Below are 12,918 nucleotides of genomic sequence, written 5' to 3'. Positions count from 1 at the left end.
ACTGTTATCACTCTTGTGGTATTTCAATATATTGGCTATAATATAATATAATATAATATAATATAATATAATATAATATAATATAATGTAATATAATATAAGTTCAGTAGTCTAATTTACCAGTGCAAAATTTCTCACTGCATTATTCTATATTTAATGAATTTACTAGCCTATATGAGTTCATGATCTGCTTTAGTCTACATTAATGAGAAAATTGCTATAGTAAGACATTTAGGTAATAGTTTCTTGATCTGAGCGTTTTGTCCCAGTGACCCAGAGACATTGGAATGAAAGATTTATAAACTGAGACACTTCTGATAAACATCATTGACTCTCTGCTATATCTACCTCTATATCTATTATTATGGTGGACTCAGTGTGCCATATACACTACCTGTCAAAAGTTTTGAAACACTTGACCGAAATGTTTCTCATGATCTTAAAAATCTTTTGATCTGAAGGCGTATGCTTAAATGTTTGAAATTAGTTTTGTAGACAAAAATATAACTGTGCCACCATATTAATTTATTTAATTATAAATCTAAAATGTGAATTAAAAAAAAAAGTTTTTGAAATGGATGACTTGGACCAAATAATAAAGAAAAGCAGCCAATAAGTGCCCAACATAGATGGGAACTCCTTCAATACTGTTTAAAAAGCATCCCAGGGTGATACTTCAAGAAGTTGGTTGAGAAAATGTGAAGAGTACATGTCTGCAAATTCTAGGCAAAGGTGACTACTTTGAAGATGCTAAAATATAACACAGTTTTGATTTATTTTGGATTTTGTTTAGTCACAACATAATTCCCATAGTTCCATTTATGTTATTCCATAGTTTTAATGACTTTACTATTATTCTAAAATGTGAAAAAAAAAAAAAAAAAAAAAAAAAAAAAATATATATATATATATATATATATATATATATATATATATATATATATATATATAAAATAAAGAATGAGTGTTTCAAAACTTTTGACAGGTAGTGTAAATAAATGAATCTTCCATTAAAAGTATCAATATATACTGTATGTATGTATATACTGTATATATATAAATACATATACATAAATTATTGAAAGATATATATATATATATAATCTTTCAATAATTAAATAAATCACTGAACTAAAACTAAATTAAACTAAAATAATGATAAAAAAACTGTTAAAACTAAATGCCACCAAACTAAAACCTGTCCCACATTTGTAATTTGGGATACATAAAGCCATCACGAAAAGTGTTAATAAATAAATCATGAAAAGTGTCAATAAATAAATCAAGAAATCTGTCAATAAATAACTAAAGAAAGAAATAAAATGTCAAATACATTTTCCTTTGGATTTTGATGTATTTATTGACATATTTATTTATGTATTTTATTTACACATTTTATGATTTATTTATTGATTGACAGATTTCTTGATTTATTTAATGACACATTTCATTATTTATTTATTGAAAGATACTGTATATTGGCATGTATTGATGATTTTATTGAAAGTTTAATTTATTAATATGGCACCCCAGTCTTCCATATATTATGGGATATAAGAACTATTATAGTCTATAGAATATGCAGTCTATGTCTTTAGAGGACTGGCAATATGTGTATAAAGGTTGTGAGCAATGGATGGGGGCATTAAAAAGATATACATATTCATGAGTTCAGTTACAGCTTGTTTCAATTTACAAAAAGTGATAATCAGCCTCATCTGAAGTGATCTCTGATTAACAGTTGTTTAAAACTGCACATAACAGTCACAGCATGTGGCAACCATTCTGTTCTGTAAGCTTAATCATAATGAAATGAACTTCATTTGTATCTTTATTTGCATGCAGGCTTGCTATTTATTTACAAGCAAATTAAAATTACATCTGGTTACCTATCACACAACGTACTGTGTATATGATTGTATAACATTCACAACACTGCCCACTTTGTTCTGGAGAAAATACAGTAAACTGTCATATCTGTGGACATTTTTTTGTTTATCTACTTCTTTTTTGTTGTTGTTATTGCTCGTGATTCATCATTATAATGTTCAATTCTGTTAATATATAATCCAGAAGTCAATTCTCCAGTGGCTAATCTTAAATTATATGATATATAAGTAATTATAACAATAATGGGAAATCCTCTTAATCCTGTAACATCTGTGTAGTTTTTTTTTTTCATTGCTTTTTTCATCATTAACTTCTTTTGTATATGTTTATGTAATCGGTTATTCGGTTCAAGATTCATTTTCAAAAAAGAAAAAAAAAAAGTTGCAACTCAGAACTCTGCACTCATTATAGTCAGGGTTGGGTTACTTCTGAAATGTATTCCACTACAGATTACAGAATACATGCTGTAAAATGTCATTTGTAACGTATTCCGTTAGATTACTCAAGGTCAGTAACGTATTCTAAATACTTTGGATTACTTCTTCAGCACTGGTAGATTTTTTCACTTGTTTTGACTATAAAAACTCTGCCAGTACAGTAAGACAAAATACACATGTTAAAAATACATTCTCTGAAAAACCTAAATATCTTATGCTGTGTTGTTTCTAAAACAAGATAAATCAAATTGATCTTGTTTTAAGGATTTTTAGATATTTTTACAGGAAAACAATAAAAAATATCAAAGGTCTTACGAGAAAAAATAAATTATGATCCAACGTGAATTTTCTTGATAAAAAAATATGATCGTGCCTGGTAACATGTGCATGTAAAATGGCTAGAAAAAGCATTTTAGCTTAGCATAAAGCTGACAATTTACACAAGGATTATTTCTATTTCTTCTGCTCCAAACTTACTTCAAACTTACTTCTCTGTCTGCTCGTATGAATGTAACACATCATAAGAAAATGTTTCACCGCTGTTCAAATGCACTTTGGATCGCATCATTTATATGTATAAATGTTTTCCATCTGAAAGGAATAAATATTAAATGAAACAAATGACAATAAAATGCAAAGTAATCTCTTCAGTAATCAAAATACTTTTTGAATGTAACTGTATTCTAATTACCAATGATTTAAATTGTAACTGTGGTGGAATACAGTTACTTATATTTTGTATTTTAAATACGTATTCCCGTTACATGTATTCCGTTACTCCCCAACACTGATTATAGTGTAGTTGTACCAGATCTTCTTCTTCTTCTTTCGGCTGCTCCCGTTAGGGGTCGACACAGCGGACCAACCGTGATCCGCATATTTGACTTGGCACAGGTTTTACGCCGGATGCCCTTCCTGACGCAACCCTCAGTGGCTGGATGACTCTCAGTCACACCTATGGGGCAATTTATAGTCTCCAATTCACTTAGCCAGATAAGAAACAATATGTTATTTTGACAGAATGAACAGTAGAGGGAGACATAGCCTGCTGCGTTTTAAATGATCAACGAAAACAATCGTCGCGTCCCTCTCTGACCCATGCACATTATGCTCACTCAAGAAATGTAGCCTATATGCAATCACCTGTTTAGTTAACTTTTAGGGAGATCAGCTGTATTGATTACAATACTATTTACAGTATCCTACTATTTGATAGATTAGTGTAGGCTATAATTTAAATGGGAAACACTGATGGAAATGATAATGCGAAACTAATGAATCAAATGGGCGGCCACATACATCGCGGCTGCTTGTTTTTAATGAATAAATACACAATTACTCATCAATATTACTAAAATGCTTACTCTAGTCCATGTTGAGTAAATGTATTGCTGTATTATCTCGATGACACACAGATCTGCGCATGCACCAAATAACAGCTGGTCGTGTTATGTTGCCTAAAGGTTCACAATACAAGCCTATGTCTAACAATCTGCAATCCCTGTGTACCTACGTTTGTGCAACATTTGAGATACTTGCAAACTAAAGTTATAACTACCCTCCAGATTCCCTTCTTACACACACAACACACAGTTCTCAAGGCTGTGACTGAACTGGGCCAGTCTTTGAAAATGATGAATTACCATAATGTTAACAATGCAAAACGACGGAGGCGGGTTACGTTTCATGATGAAATTAAGCAATCCGTGTTTGAGCACTCTTTTGTCTGTAGGTTGGGAAAGTTTTATGGTATTTGTTGATGCTTATTTATTACAAAAATGTGCCGTGGCGTTACCATGGTACAGTGATGATAACAGAAGGTAAACGGACTCTGATATGTACCTTTGTATTGAATGATTACCATATACAATGCAATGGTATTTACATGGCAGCCTATACTACTTCCATAATAGTTTTTATGACTTTTGTTAGTGTATTCTTGAAGAGCGTAAAATATTGCTGATTATTTTTAGTGCATTTGTGGACTGATCTGCTGAACGATTTCGCACTTCACATCTAATTGCATCTCCAATCTCACGCGTCCCGTACACAGACTGCCAGCGCGCCATTTACCTGACACGCACCTGCGGGCGTCACTCCCAGTGACTCGGGGACGCGCATCCAATCCAGCTTGCTCGCGCTCTTGAGAGGGAACAGGATCCTCCGTGTCCGTCTCGCCCAGCTGAAAGCTCAGTTTCACTTGAGTGCTTAAAACAGTCTCTGCCTTTGTCTCTGACAACGCCGCGTCACTTTGATGGGGAATTCGATATCAGGGTGGGAAAATGCCTGTTATGAAGGGATTGCTCGCGCCACAGAACACATTTTTGGATACTATAGCGACGCGTTTTGACGGCACACGTGAGTTACCGCGATGATATTTAATAGTGTTTGTTTTCAAAAACTACTTTGGGGTTTTAATGAGACGATTTTTTTTTTTTTTTTGTTGTTTTTTTTTTTTTTTGCCTGAGCAGCAAAAAGAGCCCATTATTTGGAAAACAAATGCCCTTTAAATTGGCTGAAGTAGACGACCTTTATTTTCTGACAGACCAGTTGTAGATAGAGGAGACGTTTGGGTTTTCCCCTTTTGTCAAAGAAAATCAGTCATTTTAATTGGAGCAGCAAAAATCTCAAATGTTGCTCAGTGATTAATTATACCAAGAAAGGAAATACACAGTAGGCTACCAGGCTGACTTTAGATCTCAAAAAGTGATTTCTCTAGAAATTACTACTTACAAGTTTAGTATTACTACTAAAGTGCTTGACTCGCTCAGGACCACGGACAGCGCGCAAGGGCAACCCCGCACATTTACTATCAATAAGCTTTGATGCTGGGATGGCTTGTGCGGTGCATCACTTGGCTCTGATAATGTTTATTTTTCATATAGCGCTCAAACAGGTTTGATAGAGAGAACAGCAATAGTCCAAGGTTTATTCGATTAATGTTCTGACCTATGGATCAGATCGTGCGCGCAAATGACGCGCTTAAGTCTTGATGAAATCGGGCGCGTGGCCTCAGGTAACGACCAGCATCGATCAAATAGAATTGGTCGACCACAGAACAGTCAGACGGTATTTCATCTGAAGACGCATTTTTGCCTGGACAGTTGCGCGGTTGTAAAAATGAGTCTGTCTGGCTTTCTTATAGTTCCAGCCAGGCGCGATAAAGTTTTCTGATTTCAATGTGTGTGTGCCCCCAAGGCAATTGGCTGTACTGAAGAAATTAGGCTTTGTTTGGAACATTGTGGATTCCAAGATCTGTGTTTTGTTTTCTTAATAGAAAGATTACATGTTCCATCTTGCCTTATTTCTACTTTAACTAGGATGTTACGTCTTTGACTTAGTTTTTTTTTAATCATTTGTATTGAACATAACCCATCTAAAATCAGGTCTAAGATTTGAATAATGAGGAAAGAGACTGTTTTATTTTAGTGGCAGGAGGGAGCTTTCACCACAGGACTCCTCCTCAAGGGACATATTACCCAGCTGTGATGGTGTATACCTGTGTGAATATGGTTTGTCCTTCAGGGGAGACTACCTGTCAGACCTTGAGTTGCCGCAGGTAACATGGCTGAGAATAGCACAGGAATGGCTGGAAATAGCACCTGTAAGATTGAAAGGAAAGTGCCAACAATGACAAAGGTGTAGATAATAGAGAACAACTCATTAGGCATCACTGACCGTGGCTCTCCAAAAAAATGATACATGTGGAGATCATCAACAGAGAGGTTCTGTACTTTTATTGCAGTTCTATACATCACAGACACAAATAAAAGCACAGACACCCAAGTCAAGGCAGAAATGCTCATACCAGTCTCGATTTTGCAAGTTGTAGTGTTGTGCAAAAGAAAATCATTACAATAACTAGATTTTCCATTTTCAGAAGAAATTGTTAGTGGTGCTTGCCTCTACTAAACTTGCCACCACAATGTGTTCTAGGTTGTTCCCAGGGTGTTGCTGTGTGGTTGTTAAGGTGTTCTGGTGGTTGCTAGAGCATTGATAGGGTGTTCTGGGTGGTTGCTAGGTGTTGGGTTACTTGCTCAAGTCAAAAAAGTCCACCCCCAAGTCTCTATGTTGTTTTGGTCCATGTATGTTATGGCTCATTTTGAGCCACTGTCCTAACAATGAGAAGCATTAATGAAGCATTTAGTCTGTGTAATAATAGATTTTTATTTAAAATCCATCTGATAATGTAAAATGTGGAAAAAGGGGAAAACAAAACTGGAAAAATATTAAAATCCACCTGTGTAATCAAACACGGTCTACACATTTTTTTTTTTGGTTCCCACGGTTTGGACTTCACCCCTATACTCTATCTGTCCAAACTAATAAAGGGACAAACCGGAACAAAACGAATTTATAAACATCTCAGTATATCCAAACAATAAAAACTTATACGTTCAATAAATCAATCAGATCAATAAATCATATTTCAATCATCACAATAAACATAATACCAAAACATATATTTTAGGTCATAGTTTAGTTCACATTTAGTTCATTCTTAATTGAAGTCAACAAATCCAATGACATGGCTCTGACAACACATCCGGCTCGGGTTCATTTTCAACTGTTTTACTATATCATCTGCCATGTGAAAACCATGTCTGATGAATTAGAAAAGTAATTGCACACCTCTCACAACAAGCCACACAGTTTGAGTATCATTCATGTCTCTAGCACAAACAGTGCAGGATGAGTTTCTTGCCAAATTTAAATGCTTCAGTGAAGGGATTTTCATCATTCCCCAACCCTAGGTATGAGCAAAAGCAATAGTGATGGTTTCTTTAGCAAGCACCACTAATTGATTCCCTTACTCAATCTTGTGCAACAGCCGAGTGACATAAGAAATCCTGCTGACTTCTTATTGTCAGGAGAAGCTACACATCTATTAAACTACTAAAGTAATTCCCTTCTGCAGCATCCTAATGGGTGTGCTCATTACTATGCGTTAATATTCCATCAAGACAAAAGACTTAAAAATGCTCTTTCATGTCAGGACAGCATTTGGTGGGTAATTACAATAAAGCTGTGTGTGTGTGTGTGTGTGTGCGTGCGTGCATTTGTAATTGTGTGTTATACAAGGAAACAGAGTGCTAAAATCTCTGTGCTTCCCTGTGAAAGTAATTTAAGGTAATTTTGGATGAGTCCATTTAAAAGAACACTTCAAGTAGATTCTTCCATTGGTAAAATTATAAGCACAGGGTTAGACACCCAATTCAGGTAATGGAGATATTTTAGGCGGTTCACTTTTGCATGTAATGCATAATCACACTGCCAATGAACTCAACATGTACCAGGCGCAAACTGAGCAAATGGGCATGTCTGCTGTAACACTTCTGTTTGAACAGATCTATAGGTTTAAAAGATCCTGTTATTAATTTCAGTTAATGTAAATAGAGAAACTGTGGCTATGTAAGAACAACGTGTGTCTGTTGTGTGAACTTGAATAGAGATATCAGTGTACTGTTATTCTGTAGCTCACTGAACTTCACACAGAGCCGAGACTGAGCTCATCAGTCATCATTAGGGAAGAGAGAGAGACTATAACTCTTAAGAGGGAAAATAAGAGATGGAAGTGATACAGAACGCATTCATGTACATAAACAGGCACAAATTAGGGAAAGCAAGGACGGTTATTTTGGTTCTGGATAACTCCAGACAGAAAAAGACAGTCTAAAATCTTTTAGTTGCATAACAGGGAAGTCGGGTCTCGGAAGTAAAAATCACATTTATTTTCCCCATAGGGAAATGTATTTTTAACAATAACATAAATTTAGACCTACCATGAGCTCAGAGGTAGAAGCCAGAAATCAGTGTGAAATACAGTGCATCCGGAAAGTATTCACAGCGCTTCACTTTTTCCACATTTTGTTATGATACAGCCTTATTCCAAAATTGATTAAATTCAGTATTTTCCTCAATTCTACAAACAATACCCCATAATGACAACGTGAAAGAAGTTTGTTTGAAATCTTTGCAAATTAATTAAAAATAAAAAACGAAAAAAAAAAAAATCACGTACATAAGTATTCACAGCCTTTGCTCAATACTTTGTTGAAGCACCTTTGGCACCAATTACAGCCTCAGATCTTTTTTGAGTATGATGCTACAAGCTTGGCACACCTATTTTTGGGCAGTTTCTCCCATTCTTCTTTGCAGGACCTCTCAAACTCCATCAGGTTGGATGGGGAGCGTCGGTGCACAGCCATTTTCAGATCTCTCCAGAAATGTTTAATCGGGTTCAAGTCTGGGCTCTGGCTGGGCCACTCAAGGACATTCACGGAGTTGTCCCGGAGCCACTTTGTTATCTTGGCTGTGTGCTTAGGGTCGTTGTCCTGTTGGAAGATGAACCTTAGCCCCAGTCTGAGGTTCAGAGTGCTCTGGAGCAGGTTTTCATCAAGGATGCCTCTGTACATTGCTGCATTCATCTTTCCCTCGATCCTGACTAGTCTCCCAGTTCCTGCCGCTGAAAAACATCCTCACAGCATGATGCTGCCACCACCATGGTTCACTGTAGGGATGGTATTGACCAGGTGATGAGCGGTGCCTGGTTTCCTCCAGACATGATGCTTGCCATTCAGGCCAAAGAGTTCAATCTTTGTTTCTCATGGTCTGAGTCCTTCAGGTGCCTTTTGGCAAACTCCAGGTGGGCTGTCATGTGCCTTTTACTGAGGAGTGGCTTCCGTCTGGCCATTCTACCATACAGGTGTAAAAAAGAGAAAAAGGGAATCTGGATAATAATTTTCATATCCGTTCCAGAGCGGAACTTCAATAAATTGCCCTTGAAGGTCTCTGCGTTGTTCTGTCTTTTCTGAGCGCTGAAGTAAATCAATTATTGTTAATTCACACATTTAATTCCATTATTCATTTTATCTGACTCCAATTTTATATTAATCTGACTCCAATTTTAAGTTGACCTCTAATTTATATTTAAGCTCTAATTAATTTCTGATCATTCTTTTAATTTAACATTTTTAGGTTATTGATTACTCTAAATCCTCTTCTATTCATTGTCCTTTTGATCTTTGGAGACTTACGCCGGCCGTTATTAACTTACGTAAACCTCCCGAAAATGGATAGCCAGTTCCGTTCTTAGTCAGTGGTTGTAGGGTTAACTAATATCGTCTGGTTTGGCTTTTCTCATAACCAGATGATATTGCCGCTTAGTCACGTACATACAACTTGCAAAGACAGGTGGTGAGCAGTGACAGAGTCTTTAAATGGCTTTCTCCTACCCGGTTGTCCTGAGTGGTTTCTCCTATATTAAAGCTCCAGTATGGTTTACCCTGGTCTATTGAAATTCAAATCCTACCCGGCTGTCCTAGGTGGTTGTCCTACCTGGTTGTCCTAGGTGGTTGTCCTACCTGGTTGTCCTGAGTGGTTTAAATTCAAACTGAGAGTCTTTAAATGGCTTCCTCCTATGTTAAAGCTCCAGTAATGATTTCAGAGGAATTCAGAATAAATCAAATAATAACAATTTATTTGTCAGGTAGGATATAAAACATTGTTGCAGAAATTCAAATCAAAGCCAATTTCACATGATCAGAATAAACAAGCATTACTAAAAATAAAAGACAAGTCAAAGAAACATACCTGACAAAACTACATGCAGCGGTACAGCATGGGAGATCTGTATACAAATTCCAAGAACTTCATGCCAACTTTCCTTAAATATCCAGACAGAATAAACATTGTGTACCAAATGGTATTATCCTTTGAACAATGAGGATTTGGGGGTGAATGGGTTCTTGACTTCCTGGGGTTTAACCTTGTTAACATACAGGACATAATTTCAATTGTAGGTCAAGGAGGGGGAGCCACCTCCAGAATTATGCAGTTTATGGCAAAGACCTTATAACTTTGTTACCATTAGTTTTATCAAAATGGGAAAGAGACCACTATACCAGTCGCACAGAGACCTCTTAAATGATATCAAACACATACAGTTGCATTCTTTGTTTTCATGGTATTTGTTATATTTTTTACATATAAATCTTATGTCTTTGTGTTGGTCCAGAGCTGTTGAAGGAGAGAAGGGGGGGCAGCAAGGTGATTTGCAATTTATCACACTGTGGTGATATTCAGGTGTAGATTTCAGCTTTTGTGAGAGAGTTCTATGACGTTGATTCTCGCAGAGTTCTTTGACTTTTACCAGAAATGGCGCCTTTTGGTTGTAGAAATTCTGGTGCCAGCCTTACACAGGCCTGATTGGTGGAGTGCTGCAGAGATGGTTGTTCTTCTGGAAGGTTCTCCTCTCTCCACAGAGAAATGCTGGAGCTCTGTCAGAGTGACCATCGGGTTCTTGGTCACCTCCCTGACAAAGGCCCTTGTCCCCCAATCACTCAGCTTGGCCAGGTGGCCAGCTCTAGGAAGAGTCCTGGTGGTTCCAAACTTCTTCCATTTATGGACGATGGAGGCCACTGTGCTCATTGGGACCCTTCCCCAGATCTGTGCCTCGATACAATCCTGTCTCGGAGATCTACAGACAATTCCTTGGACTTCATGGCTTGGTTTGTGCTCTGACATGCACTGTTAACTGTGGGACCTTATATAGACAGGTGTGTGCCTTTCCAAATCATGTCCAATCAACTGAATTTACCACAGGTGGACTCCAATCAAGTTGTAGAAACATCTCAAGGATGATCAGTGGAAACAGGATGCACCTGAGCTCAATTGTGAGTGTCATGGCAAAGGCTGTGAATACTTATGTACATGTGATTTTTTTCGTTTTTTATTTTTAATAAATTTGCAAAGATTTCAAACAAACTTCTTTCACGTTGTCATTATGGGGTATTGTTTGTAGAATTCTGAGGAAAATAATTTATTTAATCCATTTTGGAATAAGGCTGTAACATAACAAAATGTGGAAAAAGTGAAGCGCTGTGAATACTTTCCGGATGCACTGTATGTATACAATTGCTAAATTCCCAGGGAAGAATTACACAATTGTATTGCAAATGACGTAATTGATTCTGTCCTCGCACACTCTCAAACTAATTAAATATATGTTTGTTTGGATATTTTTCAATAAACGAAAAATATATAGTTTTTATAGGCCTACATATAATCAATGACTGTCATTCGTTTTATATTGTACCAGTGTTTCTGATTTGTTTAATTCACAATGCTTCATGGGACGAGTGGTTTATTCCCTAATTAAAGAATGCAGAAAAAAGTACACAGTCCTGAACCTGTTTCTGAATGATTTTCAGATACTTTTTTGCTTGAAATCAAAGTTTGTAATGTTGTCATTGAAATCAGAGCTTGTTAGTTCATGGCTTAGAACTCTTGATAAAATTTTTAAGTGAGAAAAATAATTACAGAACCAGAAGGCAGCAGAGCTGAAAAAGTGGGTGGGCATTGTTTCACTTTATGCAGGTCTAGATTTCGCATGGTAATAATGCGATTGAAACAGGACACCATTTCAGTAGCAAGGAAACACAGGCATGAGGGGCTCTCTGTGGATTCAGAGGGTTATCCACATGGGTCAGACCAGAATACAAATGGAACTCTTACTCACTGTTCCAGAGACTCTGAGAATGGCATTCCAGAATCATGTCAGTCTAAATTTTCAGACCTTACCATCTTCTTTTGCAGATCATGTTGTCCTTTGTCTTATTGACATTCTGAGAATAGTTTGTGTGCTCTAGCAGAAAACAAGAAGTGATACTAAATCTGAGGCACCCTGTTGAGACTGACAAAAGAAATGATGTAAACAAAACAGATTAGCATGATGAAAATACAGACATGATTAAATTAGATATATGGATTTTAGATTGTTTAAAAAAAATGAAATGGTGGTTTGTTTATTGCTGAAACATGAAACAAAGGGTTAAACAATTTTTAGTACCACATGCAGATGGATTTAAATTAGTGTGCTCAGTTTCTTGTCAGTTCCATCTTGCATGTAGAGCTCATTAGCCTTGAGTGTTTAGAAAAGCCGTTTTTGCTGAGATTCGAGAGGCTGTTATCTAAAACCATACTTCCTTGTTTTCAATAAAGGAGAAATCAAATATTTTCAGCTCTCTCAGTGCTTGCATCTGTTCGCAGATGTCAACAGAAGACATTATACATGATACATTATACATAACTCCCTTGAAGGATTGTGTGAAGGAATAGGATTCAGAACAAGAGGATAGTCACACCCTCAAGCCTACAAAATCAAGGCCACGGCAAAAGCATACATAATAATAAGCTCTCTACCTCATAAGGCATGTCAGAGTTTGAAGGATGGGTCCTTTTCTGTGTCTGTGATCAGACTGGATACAGTTTTGCAATATTCAATGATAAAAAATGTAACAGTAGTAGGCTTAGTAGTATAGTTGTGATCACATGACCTCATCAAGTTACATAGTTCAGCGAGAGGCGTCCAGTTATTAACTTGGAAATTAAGATAGTTATTTTGTGTTTTTAACCCAAGTTTCTGTAAAATCTCTCAAACGTGAAGTGTGTAATTTTTTCAGTCAAAATACTTTCTCATATCCCAGTTTAATGTGCAGAGACAACTTTAAGTAATCATTCGTAAGTTACTGTGACTCTGTGATATTTTCAACATTGCTCTGGTTGTATGTACACATTTTGTCAAATGAAG

General features: G+C 36.4%; 1 protein-coding gene across 1 annotated transcript in view; it reads left to right on the top strand.

The window, feature by feature from the left end:
• Window positions 1–4,609: 4,609 nt before the first annotated feature.
• LOC127421402 (potassium voltage-gated channel subfamily H member 8-like) overlaps window positions 4,610–12,918 on the top strand; it is a 69,701-nt gene continuing 61,392 nt past the window's right edge. The window contains exon 1 of the mRNA XM_051664430.1: window positions 4,610–4,685. Within this exon, the coding sequence (XP_051520390.1) occupies window positions 4,610–4,685 (76 nt within the window). The remainder of the gene's footprint in view (window positions 4,686–12,918) is intronic.

The sequence above is a fragment of the Myxocyprinus asiaticus genome, chromosome 30 (genome assembly GCF_019703515.2).
Source record: "Myxocyprinus asiaticus isolate MX2 ecotype Aquarium Trade chromosome 30, UBuf_Myxa_2, whole genome shotgun sequence".
NCBI classification, from domain to species: domain Eukaryota; kingdom Metazoa; phylum Chordata; class Actinopteri; order Cypriniformes; family Catostomidae; genus Myxocyprinus; species Myxocyprinus asiaticus.
This window is presented reverse-complemented; position numbering and strand designations above follow the sequence as displayed.